Genomic DNA, 11,834 nt, shown 5'->3' with positions numbered 1-11,834 from the left:
ATGATAGAAGATGGACCGAGTGCTTTGAGATCTATACAGGCGAATGGATGACAAAGGATAGGATGCTCCGAGATCCGTGCAAGCACATGGATGATAGAAGATGAAGTATTTTAAGATTTATGCAGGAGGATGAATGATAGAGAAAAGAGTGCCTTGAGCTCTCTGCAAAAGAGATAAATGATAGAATGAAATGCTTTCAGATATGTATAAGCAAATAAATGATAGAGGATAAAAAACTTTTAGATCTATACAAATAGATGAATGATAGAGAATGAAATACTTTGAGATATGTACGAACATATGGATGATACAGAATGAAATGCTTGGAGATATGTGCAAATGAATGAATGATAGAGAATAAAGTACTTTAGGATCGGTAAAAATGGATAAATTACAAGAAATAGGGCGTTTTGAGATCGCATGAAAACTACCGCGTAGCTCCTCAAAACCAAGGTTATTTTGGTCTTTTTACTTATTTCAATGCCCGGGTCCAAAAAGTCGACTCTGCCGCCACGTTGGAACGAAAATAAAATTTTACCGGCAAATTAAAACTTTTAAAACTTTTGAGCTTTTAGGGGCTAATATGTCCAAGTCGGGCGACGGTTCGCCAGGATGTATCTTATGACGGTTCGCCTGGATAAACATTATCTTTACCCCTTTCCTTCTTTCCCTCTCCTTGTCCTTCTCGATTTCGGTTTCCTCGTGTATCGCGGATTCTTCATCTTGGTTCCTCTCAGAAAGCAAGGATGGAAAGTCCACAGGGACAGGAGAGCAGGGCACTCTGCGGCGATGCGCCGAGTTTTAAATTTGGTATCTACCGTTTCCCGGGATTTCCAAATTCTCTAGAAATTTTCGGGTCTTGGCCGTCCATAATTAATGCAATTCTTTCTCGTATAAATACCAAAAATCCCCTCTTCCGTCCTTGAGAGAACTCGATCTAAGAGAAAGCGTAGGTGTCGAGATCTTTTCCAAGGTGACATCCGCTTTGTTTTCAATCTGTTCTCAGTTCCTAATGGCGGAATCCGGAAATCCATATTGGTATCAAGGTCAGAGCAGCGGGAGTGCTGTCTCAAGTACTAGCTATGGCGTTCCGGGGGTTTCGATGAACTGCGCTTGGCGTTCGGCATTGATGCGCAACCCAGGGGCGACGCAGTGGTCGAAGGAGGAACAAACAACCCTCGAAAGAGGTCTCGTTGAGTGAGTTCTTGCCCTTTTTCCATCTTTTTGGAGCTATTTCTTGTCGGTTCTTATTTTTGATAAGCAGTTATCATCTTAGGTATTATCTTGGGCTAGAGCCATGATTCGGTACGTCATGGGAGTTAAGTTGCTACTTGCTAGAGATGAAAGTTTAAAGATAATACCCTTTTTTTTTTTTGAAAAAGGAGGAAAAGTGAAAATCTCTATGCTGTCTTTTCTCAAAAAAGGAAAAAAGAAAAACGAAATCTCTTTGCTGTCTTTTATCAACAAGATGTGAAATTTTAAGAGGTTATTCTTGGTTAAGGGCTTAAAAGAAATTAGGATTTAAACTATTACGCCGAGGATGATATCAATGTAACAAAACTCGACGGAATCCCTACAAGTGCGGCTTTCTTATATATAGATATGTGAAGGTCTACTTCAGGCTGATTGGAAGGAGATACAAAAATATAAGGCCGTAGCTCCTGTTGGTCAAATTGCGATCTAATGGTGGATAGTAGTTTAAAGGACAAAGCATATGCTTTTTTGGCACTAATTGTGAAACCCTTGTATTTTTAGGGTGATGCTATGGCCTCTAGGTTGATGTACCCATAAAATACCAGATATGTGGATGTAGAGACTCTGACCCAGTCATGGAAGACATATTGCATTGCACCTGACTTTCATATTTCTTCTTTTGTATGTTTAGCCATGATGTTCCATCTATGTTCATTTCTGTTCCTCTTCTAGATTTACTCCTTTGATTATAAAATTTCCTATTTATATCTAGCAATTTGTCTCTTTTTACAATGCAAAGTATGATACATATCGATTGTTAACATACATTGATAGATATACTGGATATCCGGTCTTTCTTCGCAACTTAAATATCTCTGTAGACTTGCCGACTAAAACTGTCCGAGAGGTGGCACTCCGACTTCAATGGATGGTGAGTTCCAATTTTTTTTTTTTTTAATCTTGGATTGGTACAATAATTATGTAGAGGATGATCTTTTGGAATTGTTTGCATAAATACAACACACCTCAATGGCTTTGCTATTTCTTTGATATTGGACATACTCTATTATTTTATTGTTTTGCATATAGATCTCTGGCTTGTAATGGCAATGATAATAGATAAATCTTGGACATAGTTTCTCAATGTAGGTTTAGGTATGTAATTTTATCCTTTCTCTTATTTCCCCAAGCCCTTGATGGAGGTGACTGGCGAATAGAGCAATAGACAAGGATTATTTCTAAGACCATGATCATTATCTATACTTATATTCATAGCAAACTTCCAAGAGCTGTCCATCAATCATTGGTTCAACTAATCACGTGATGCACGTGAGATAAGAAATTATGACAAATGGGCGTTTTGGTGAGATGGGAAGACTAACCATAGGACACATAAAAGAGGGACTCTTAATGAAATATAAAAGCTCCTATAAAAAAACCAACACAACACCATTGGAAAGTGGGTGGAGTCCATGGGCCTAGAACATGTGCATAGAATGCGAAGGATACTAGTCAATAATAACTTAATTATTTCAACAATTATGCCTCAATCAACCTTGATAATTATGCTTTCCTTTTCAAATTGAACTATCTTACCTTTGCCGTGAGCCTTTTAAACAACGATGGTGTCATGGAATTTTTTTGTTTTAAATCTATGTTGACTTTGAATAGAGGCCGTGGGACAATGGTAAGGTTGCTCTACTATGACCTGGGTGTCATTGGTTCAAAAAATATAGAAAAAATCTCTTTGTACATGGGGGTAAGGTTGCGTACACTTGACACTCCCTAGACCCTACATTAGTGGGAGCTTCATACATCGGGATGCCCTTTTTATATTGACTCCAAACAACTTTTGCATGTAGAGTTTGAACAGCTATAATAAGTTATTTAGTTGTTAATACCTCATAATCTAAATTGTTCTGTGCATTTGGTTAAAAAGTAGGGGTGATTATGTATCAATTAGGTTCGCCATCTCGATATCGAACTCTGTACCAGTGCCATCCTATTACAATGTCGGTACGTCTGGTACGGAGGTTCGTTCGGCATACCAAATATCGGCACACACCTTGTATCGTGTACCGGTATGATTGCTACGGTATGGCAAACCTTGTCTATCATCATATTTATTTTTTTTGAATTGCAAGTTTGAGTGCATGTGTGTATATACACACATATGTATGCATTGATAGTACTTGAATCAGGTGACTAAGTGTTTGCATCTTTATACGAATACATATGTTTGCTTGCATGTGTATACTTTTATATAAATGCATCTGCATTAGATAGGAGTAACAGCCAGGATGAGCTCAGGCTAGAAATATGCCTGCTTTGATTACACCTAAATTTCACCACATGTATAGAAGTTTCCATCAAATCTGTAAGCTCAATGTCCCAAGCCAGCCAGAAATTTATATAAGAGCTGACAAGTAAATCTAATATTAGCTCATTCACTTGAGCTATGTGAGCCAAGCCAGAATTTTTGTGGCCAAGCACAGAGTATTGCTCATACTTTTATCACTTCTAGCAACAAAGCAAGTCTAATTTGGCTTTTCAAGCACGTCACTGAAGTTAGCAATGGCAAAGCAGTTGTTGTACTCTACTTAGCAGGTCAAGGGCTGGAAAATCAAATGACAGGTTAATATTTAAATCTACTATGTACAAACATAAACGGGTAAGATACCACCCTGACCGCCACACACAAGAAACAACGTATAGATGCGTAAAATATGCAGAGGCACATGCTCGAGCTATATTACTGGATATTCAATTGTGTAATGTTTTGTTTATTGCTGCTACATAATTTAAACACCTTAAGAACCGTCATGTTTTGTTTCAGAACTTTGATGGTTGTTTTTTTTCTTGAGGATGCAATGAACATAAAGCTTTGCATTATTATGCCCAGAAGTTTAGGACTTTCACCTTTACCATTATCAAGGAGATCTAAATGATTCCATTTTATTTTTTCTAGTTCTGAATATTGTTATAAATACTGTTCAAAAGTTTAAAAAGTTCCTCCAAGTAATAACACTTATTACATTTCTCTGTATAGGAAAAGAGATCTGGAATGCGCATGAAGGACCAGGTAACATCTTATTGATATGAATATTTAACAAGCAATATTAGCATAATGATACTTACAGTGAAGGAAAGAAATAGTTATTGCAGGTTCTCTGGATGTTTGGATCTTTATTTATAAGTTTTAAGATTCCTGGTTGTGTAAATGATGCATTCTAGTATGGGAGATGTGAATAGAAAAAAGTTTATTTGCAAGACTGGCTGCAGTATCAGTTCCAAAACTTAATTGTTTGGCGGTTGAGACAGCTTGAAGTGAGCATCTTCTGTGTAATTATGAAAGGATAATGTTAACTTTTTATTACATGCATAGTTGCTTCATCTTTCAACATTAAAATGATCTTCTTCGCTTGGATCTCTTTCCAAACATAGCTTGAGTGTGTCATCCTATCCATCATACTTATAATATTATTTATTTTCTGATTCTTAGATATCCTTTTTTTCCCTTTTTCAGTCTTATCTTGACCTTAATAGTCTAAATAGCAATATAAACAAGTGGAAAGCAAGTTGTAACTAGGTACATGCAGGAAATATGAGTATACAGTCTCCTATAGCTTTGCTGTTTTCTCAGAAAGCACATGATATATATATATATATATATATATATATATATATTTGAAACAAAGGGCCTTCAAACTGTGTTACAGTAAAGGCATCATTGATGGGTATGTTACAAAATACAGTTGGATGGGACTTGGTTTGTTTGTTATGGAGCACTTTTGCAACTTGGGAATAGTCCAGAGTTCTCAATTATGATTTGAATTTAAGAGAATTATTATGTGGTGTAAGGCCTTGATCAGCCGCACATGTTGCAAGAAATAATACTGGTATCTTTACTAGCTGGCTTAGGTTTTTCCTTCCAAATAGTTTGACTAATTGTTGGATAGAGACCTAGAATCTCTTTTTAACATAGGCAAGAAGGAACCATTGTAACTTCCTACAGTCACCTACAGTTAGAAAGTTGGACATGTTTAAAACTTGCTGAAAAAATATACATTTTGCTGAATATTCAGAGAAATGCACATGTTGGAGAAAGGTAAGTTCTTAACTAGAAGTAGGATATGTGACTCTTTTTTTTCCGCTTTGTCAATGAAGCAAAATTAAAAATTTCATTAGGCGAAGAAGTTTATATATTTATGTGATAACATGTGCAATTAATATTTTCTTCTAAAAACTTGGTGAACTAATGCTATAGTTATTTGATGTTTTTATGCAACTTAAAAACTATTTCCCTAAATGTGGTCATTATTATCTATTGAAATTGTAGATTGATATTTAGGTCCATGTGTAGTAGATGTCAGGGTAAGCCTTCCCCGTGGGCAATGAATCAAGATTGCACTGTAAATTTGTCATGAAAGAAAATTCAAAGGAAATAGTGACATATCCTTTTTTGAATATTTCTAAAGTTCAACAGACCATTATTGGACTGTATTTTCTTATTTACTTCAGGTCTTATTTCCTTATCTCCTTTCATTTTCATCTTGTTCCAACTTTTCTCAAACTTGTTCTTTTTCTCATAAAAAAGGTTCGGTAAGCTAAGAATGATTCATTTGCACCGACCTGTTCTAGTTCGAGATACCTTAATTCACAATTTAAGTTTCTCTTGATTCATTGACTTTGACTACTGCTAGTATTCAGGTAAAATGATGTATTTTAGTAACCAACAATAAATAGATTGGAGAACACAACAACAAAGTGGTAACATGATTTTGAGTTGAGAATAAATTACCAAGTAGAAATAATAAACAATATAAAGTAAGTAAAAAAATTAAATAAAAATATAAAATAGAGTGTAATAATAAAAAAATTGAGCATAAAATAAACATGCAATTGAAAAAATAGAATAAAAATACTTTATATAAAAATATAGAATAAGATATCTGATATGAGATATATGATAGAAATAAAAGCTTTAAATAACAACTGATATATGAAAAAGAAAATGAAATGTACGTGGAAAAAATTCAAAATTAGAAAGAAATGCATTCTTCTATGCTACAACATGTGATATTTGGGGATCACAATATTCCATATTGTCTTCTTTATCCCTTAGTGATGGAAAAGAAAAGAGCACGCTTCAGACATTAAAATATCTGTTTGCTAAATAATTCAAATCATCTTAGTAAAAAAGAAAGAAAAACTATAAATTGTCAAAGAAATCAGAAAATTAGGAACAGAATATATAAAATTTAAACGAAAATAAAGAGAAAGTTGATTATATAAAACTAATAAGATAGTAGAAGAGAATATAAGAAATGAAAGAATAAATTACATAGAGTATTGATCACAATATAACACGAATGAAATGTTAGATTTTTATAATTAAAAGGCTATAAAATATTTTAAATATAATGATATGATAAATAAATGATAAATTTGAAATATAAAAATAAGAAACTATGAAAACTAAGAAAATATGAGACTCCTTAGTTGTGACAAAAAACTAAGAAAATATGAGACTCCTTAGTTGTGACAAAAGCCTTATTGGTACATCTTGCTCTCACTCTCTATTTCATGATGATGCTTTAATCAGCACACTCATAACTGCATGATAATTAGTACACCTACTAGGAAAGTTTGGGCAAGATAATAATTATTAGAAAAGAGGGTGGAGGGAGAGATAATAATAGTAGCAAGGGTAGTGGTGTACACATGCCTAGAATGGGGTTTGAAATTTATAGAGAATTTAAAGAGAGAGAAGGGAGACCGATGCCATGAGGTCTAGGAAGAGGGTTGTTATGCTTACAAGCAATCTTTTATACATCTAGCATTACATGCTAACATGGTTCGAGGTGATTGGTAGGAAGCATGAAGATGATAACATGAAAGAAGGGATTTGTTCTCAAACATGGGCGGGTTGATCTATCAAGTGTGGCTGCATCTGCACATAAATGGTGCACATATTTGCCCCTTTTGTTTTGTGGGCATGGACTTTTCTGTCTAGGAAAGGTTCTAATATTTTTTTCCTTGAGTAAATTTTGGAATTATGTTAAACATCATTGTTTACGATATTTTATTATAGAATTTATGTAATTCAAAATAAATTTAGATTAGATATGATCATATCTGATTGGGTTAAAATGGCTGGAGGAGAGAGAAAATTGAGGAGGATAGATAAGAGGAGAAAAATTTTGTAGTTCAAAAAGTGGTGGATTAAATAGGAATATATTTGAGACGATTAAGGTGGTTGGAAGAGAGAGATGATTAGGAAGAGAGAGGATTGGAGTGGAGTTACGTAAAAATTTCTTTAAATTTAAATGAAAATCTCTTGTAATTAGAAAACTATATAAATTTCAAATTTGCCCATGGACAGAATCTTTATAATATAATGTGTACAATATAATTTGACTACATTCCCGATATGGGCGAATTTGACAGATCCAAATCTTCCCCAATGTTTTTTTTAATATAGTTATCTTGTGATATACACTGAAATGATACACACTTATATGCATTAGCCTGGGGAGAGATATGTCTAGTATTACTTAATATTATTGTCATTTCTTGGCCTTCCAACTAGTAAACAATTTCTTAATTGCTTTTGGTTGGATAATATACAAACCTATTGCCTTGCTGAAGCTTGAGAAAATTTCTGCTCTCTTCTTCAGGGAAGTATACAAATTCCTTCAACAGAAAAGATGGATATTATGGAAGAACTTTCCTTGGATGGTAATGGTGATATTTCAAGTAACTATATGCTATTTTGTTGGTCATCTTTCCCATTGATAAAGCATCTAAGTAGGATACTCACTACATCATTGTCACTCACTCTTGAACTGCCAAAGCCTTGTTTCTAGCATCAATGCATTATCAAACCTAACCAAGTTGTTAGAGACACTGGTATACTTCTGCATGTTTATGTTTCTTGTATAGGTTTCATGGTAGTCAGACGATCAAATGACTTTCAGGATAAATTCTTTTCTAATAGGAACATTTGACATTTCTTCAATACTTAGTATTCCAATCATCGCGCCAAAGAAAAATCTTTCACCATCTCCCTAATCCTTAGGATGCTAAAAATAAGGCACAAGATAAAGCATAAGGTAGGCCAAGGTTGATTTTTCCAGAAGTCATTATTATACTCTGGGCAGATAAGACATAATTGACTATGGTACATGTGACATTCAAATTATGGGTTGCATCTGCTTATTCTTTCTCCTATTACTGCAGTCGATTTTGCTGATTCACTGCTCCGTATGTTTTCTTACAGAAACTGTACTTCCAGGGAAAGAACTTGTAGAAAACGAACAGATCTTTGCTCAAGTTTCTTCAAATCTTGCATCTTTCCAGGTAAATAAATTGTTGGAAGTCGAACCATTTGTATTTAGGTGTGGACCATCCTCTTTGCTTACTTCAGCAATATGGAAGACCTGAATTAAATTCAAGTTCATGAGGTTTTGCTAAACATTTTTTCAGGAGCCTTAAAACATGTCCCCCTTCACTAAAAGCTTATTTATGTTTATCATACTTTTGCAAAGCATAACAATTTGGCTTGCCAAGTATGTTGACTTACATATGCTCTTATCTTATATATATATTTTTATAAAGCAAGAGTTACTCTCAATATGCAGATTCATGAAAACGTTAATCTCTTGGCCATTGCTTGGGACAACGTCAACAAAATTCGGGACTGGTATGTATCGTTCCAAAACCTTTTTGTTCTCTAGTTATTAAACAAAAGCTATGCACTTGCTTGCTTTCATATATGTATATATATGCATCTGGTATGATCGTCTTTCTTGCATTATGAATGGAAGCTCTGCTCAATGAGATACCAGGTAGTAAAGGTTGGTTGAGTTCATGTTTAAGTGCCAGTTTTGGAGCTATAGTGAACCAGTTATGTGTAAGTGGTGGTAAACGTATTGAGTTGATTTGGATAAGCTATGAAGCAGGGTATCCTATTAAAAGTTGTCCAATCTCGGAAACTCTAGCAGATACATCTTGGAGTGGCCTTCTATGAGAAACATGAGAATTTTTGCATCCGCAAACAGTCCTTTTTAGTTTCGAATGTGCATAAAGTATGTACATTTCTTGCTGTATAGATGTTATGGCCAATAATCTGTCAAATATGCCACCACCATCCTCTGGAAATAATATAATTGGTCTCAAACATGCAACCACCAATGTCTCTTTTATTTTTATGTGTTTTCTCCCCTATTTCAGTTACCATAGTTCTCTAAAATTTTGTGTTTCCAATAAATTATAATTTGCTTCATCCATAATTACGATAACACCAGAACTAGTACACTTTGATTTGTTTTAAGATTAAATAATATTTCTCAGCATCTTCATTTTGTTTTGTGGTTTACTTCAAATTAGTGGAGCAATATCATGGAGAAGTTATTCAAAGAGTGATTATTGTCGTCCAATTTTCATACACTATAAGCAGGAGTTCATCATAAAAGCTTGACTCATATTGGTGAGATTAGGTGGTGGGTACTGGAACTTTTTCTTGACATTATTCACTTCATTATGCAGGTCAACCAAAATGGACAAAGTAATGGGGCGGATGCCGCCCATGCCAGCGATGATAGATGAGAACTTGCTCAAGTTTATTCTTAGAAAGTGACCTCTTATGGTTGGCGTGCTCGGCATCAGATGCAAGAACTTCTTGTTTTTTAAAAGTTCCATATTATGGAGCAGTTAGTCATGTTAATTGAGCTCGACTTAAAGTGATTTACTTGTTTCCTTCGTCACTTTCAGCTACCATCCATGTCTTGATTGATTGGACGGACATTCAAAATTTATTTTCTGGATATGATTAATGATCAACAGCAAGGATCTCGATATCGAATTTTGCGAACTGAGCCACACTGAATCACCTATAAGTCCAGGAATCTGATCACTTCATACAAAGAGTTGGAGGAGTTAGATGAACATTTGGAAAGCAAATCAGCAATCTCTCTTTTTTGGTGGTGGGCACAAATTTGTCTGTTGACAACGTTTGGATAAAGCTAGACAACTCTTCTATGAAAGTGCTTGCATTATGAAATCTAGTTCAACTATTGTTATCATTAATTGTACATATATCCTCCTCCTTGTGAGGGAAAAGAAAAATATGTTGCACGGCCGGACGTGGAGAAGTTTTATGCTCTGTTCAAAAGTTTTATCGATTGAGTGGTCCATGGACCATCGATTGTTTAACCCTACTGTCCTCCCACCAATGCGCAAGACTCACAGCCTTCTCTAACTAACCTGCAAGCAGGGAAGCACCATGGAACAAACAAACGTGACTCCTGAAATAAGTTTTTAGAGTCAATGTGGTCTTTGATGAAGACAGTCTCCAACCAGGGAGTGATGGGCATTACAATCCTGATGTATACTTGGAGAGCACATGATTTTTAACGCATTCTATTATATGGTAATACGGAACACGCGCAGATGCACATGATGCTTCGAGTTGGATAAACTTCTTAGTAGATGCGCTCCCTTTTTTCTTTCTGTGTCGCTCCCCAATCACTTTAGACCATTGAGAAAGGGAATGAAAATACTCAAGGAAATACATATATAATAAAATAGGGAGGCATAGCTATCCGGTATTCCACGAGTTTGGGGCTTAAGAATAAGAAGAGAAATCTTACAAAGATATTATTGAATAAAATTTGATCTATTTATGAGAATTCTAAGAATGAAATATTATCATAGATTTAGATTCTTAATCCTTGTCTTACGCAAATCTAAAAGCTCATCTGGGTTACGTACATCGGCTGGTGTATAGCCTAAAAAATAAGGGCATATTTGGCTTAGGAGAGTTGGATTCTAAAATAAGAATATAAATGAGTGACTCCAATTCCAGCATTTTGGTAGGAAAGAGTTCCACTCTCGTTTCAATTCCATGGGGGAATAGGAATGCCCCAATTTTGTAAAACCCAAGCTCTGACTCTTTTTCAGTATTTAAATTTCATTCCAATTTCTATTCCAAGGACACGAGCCAAAGGCGATAACGCTCCAGTTGGACGCCCCGTGGTTGTTAAAAAATGGTAGTTCTACCCAAATGCAGCATTCGGTTCACCCACTCCCACTAGGAACGGAGGGCGAGAGCCCAGTCATTTTCTAATCTTTGGATTCGGGTAGGATTTCGTTATCCTGGCAACTACCATCATGCCCAACGGTATATTTGTCCCTAAACCAATATGGTGGAGGGCTTCCATCAGCAGAATGGTTGTGATTCATGAAACTCCCTTCCAAGAGACACAACGAAGAGGTAGAAATGGTTCTAGAGGAAATATATGGCGATGAGGCTGGGCTTGGAGCATGGCTTTTTCTTTTACCCCTGGTTACCTAATTAGCCAAAAGTTGCTTCCTTAGTTACTAAGACAAATGAGATGACTTGGTTGGGGTCCCCAAGGAGACGATGAACAAAAGCTGACGAGAGGGATCCCTTCAAATTGTGGGAACTGTAGTTGTCTCTGCCAGTTGGATCACTAGTCCGGCAACAACTGTGCATTTCAAAGATTCAACTCCAAATGAAAAGGTTTGCTTCGGAAATTACAAAAAAAACCAAGAGAGAGAGATAGAGGGAGAGGGGTTTTTGTGGGGTGGGGGTGGGGGGTACCTGCAGTCTGAGC

The 11,834-nt window shown here is 35.5% G+C and overlaps 1 protein-coding gene across 1 annotated transcript; it reads left to right on the top strand.

Moving 5' to 3' along the window:
* The first annotated feature begins 592 nt into the window (after positions 1–592).
* LOC103704156 lies at positions 593–10,069 on the top strand. The gene is made up of 8 exons (XM_008787340.4): positions 593–810; positions 1,007–1,197; positions 2,029–2,125; positions 4,244–4,276; positions 7,875–7,935; positions 8,477–8,556; positions 8,838–8,899; positions 9,745–10,069. The coding sequence occupies exons 1-8, from the start codon at positions 613–615 to the stop codon at positions 9,833–9,835; spliced, it is 813 nt and encodes a 270-aa protein (XP_008785562.2). The 5' UTR covers positions 593–612; the 3' UTR covers positions 9,836–10,069.
* The last annotated feature ends 1,765 nt before the right edge of the window (positions 10,070–11,834 follow it).

This window comes from Phoenix dactylifera, chromosome 3 (assembly GCF_009389715.1).
Source record: "Phoenix dactylifera cultivar Barhee BC4 chromosome 3, palm_55x_up_171113_PBpolish2nd_filt_p, whole genome shotgun sequence".
Classification (NCBI taxonomy): Eukaryota; Viridiplantae; Streptophyta; class Magnoliopsida; order Arecales; family Arecaceae; genus Phoenix; species Phoenix dactylifera.
Note: the sequence above shows the minus strand (reverse complement) of the source record. Positions and strands in the feature narration are given on the sequence as shown.

Coding starts and splice junctions, on each gene's coding strand:
- LOC103704156 (XM_008787340.4), top strand. CDS start 613: ATGTATCTTATGACGGTTCGCCTGGATAAACATTATCTTTACCCCTTT. Junction 811..1,006: donor TGCGCCGAGTTTTAAATTTG/GTATCTACCGTT, acceptor ATCTGTTCTCAG/TTCCTAATGGCGGAATCCGG. Junction 7,936..8,476: donor GGAAGAACTTTCCTTGGATG/GTAATGGTGATA, acceptor GTTTTCTTACAG/AAACTGTACTTCCAGGGAAA.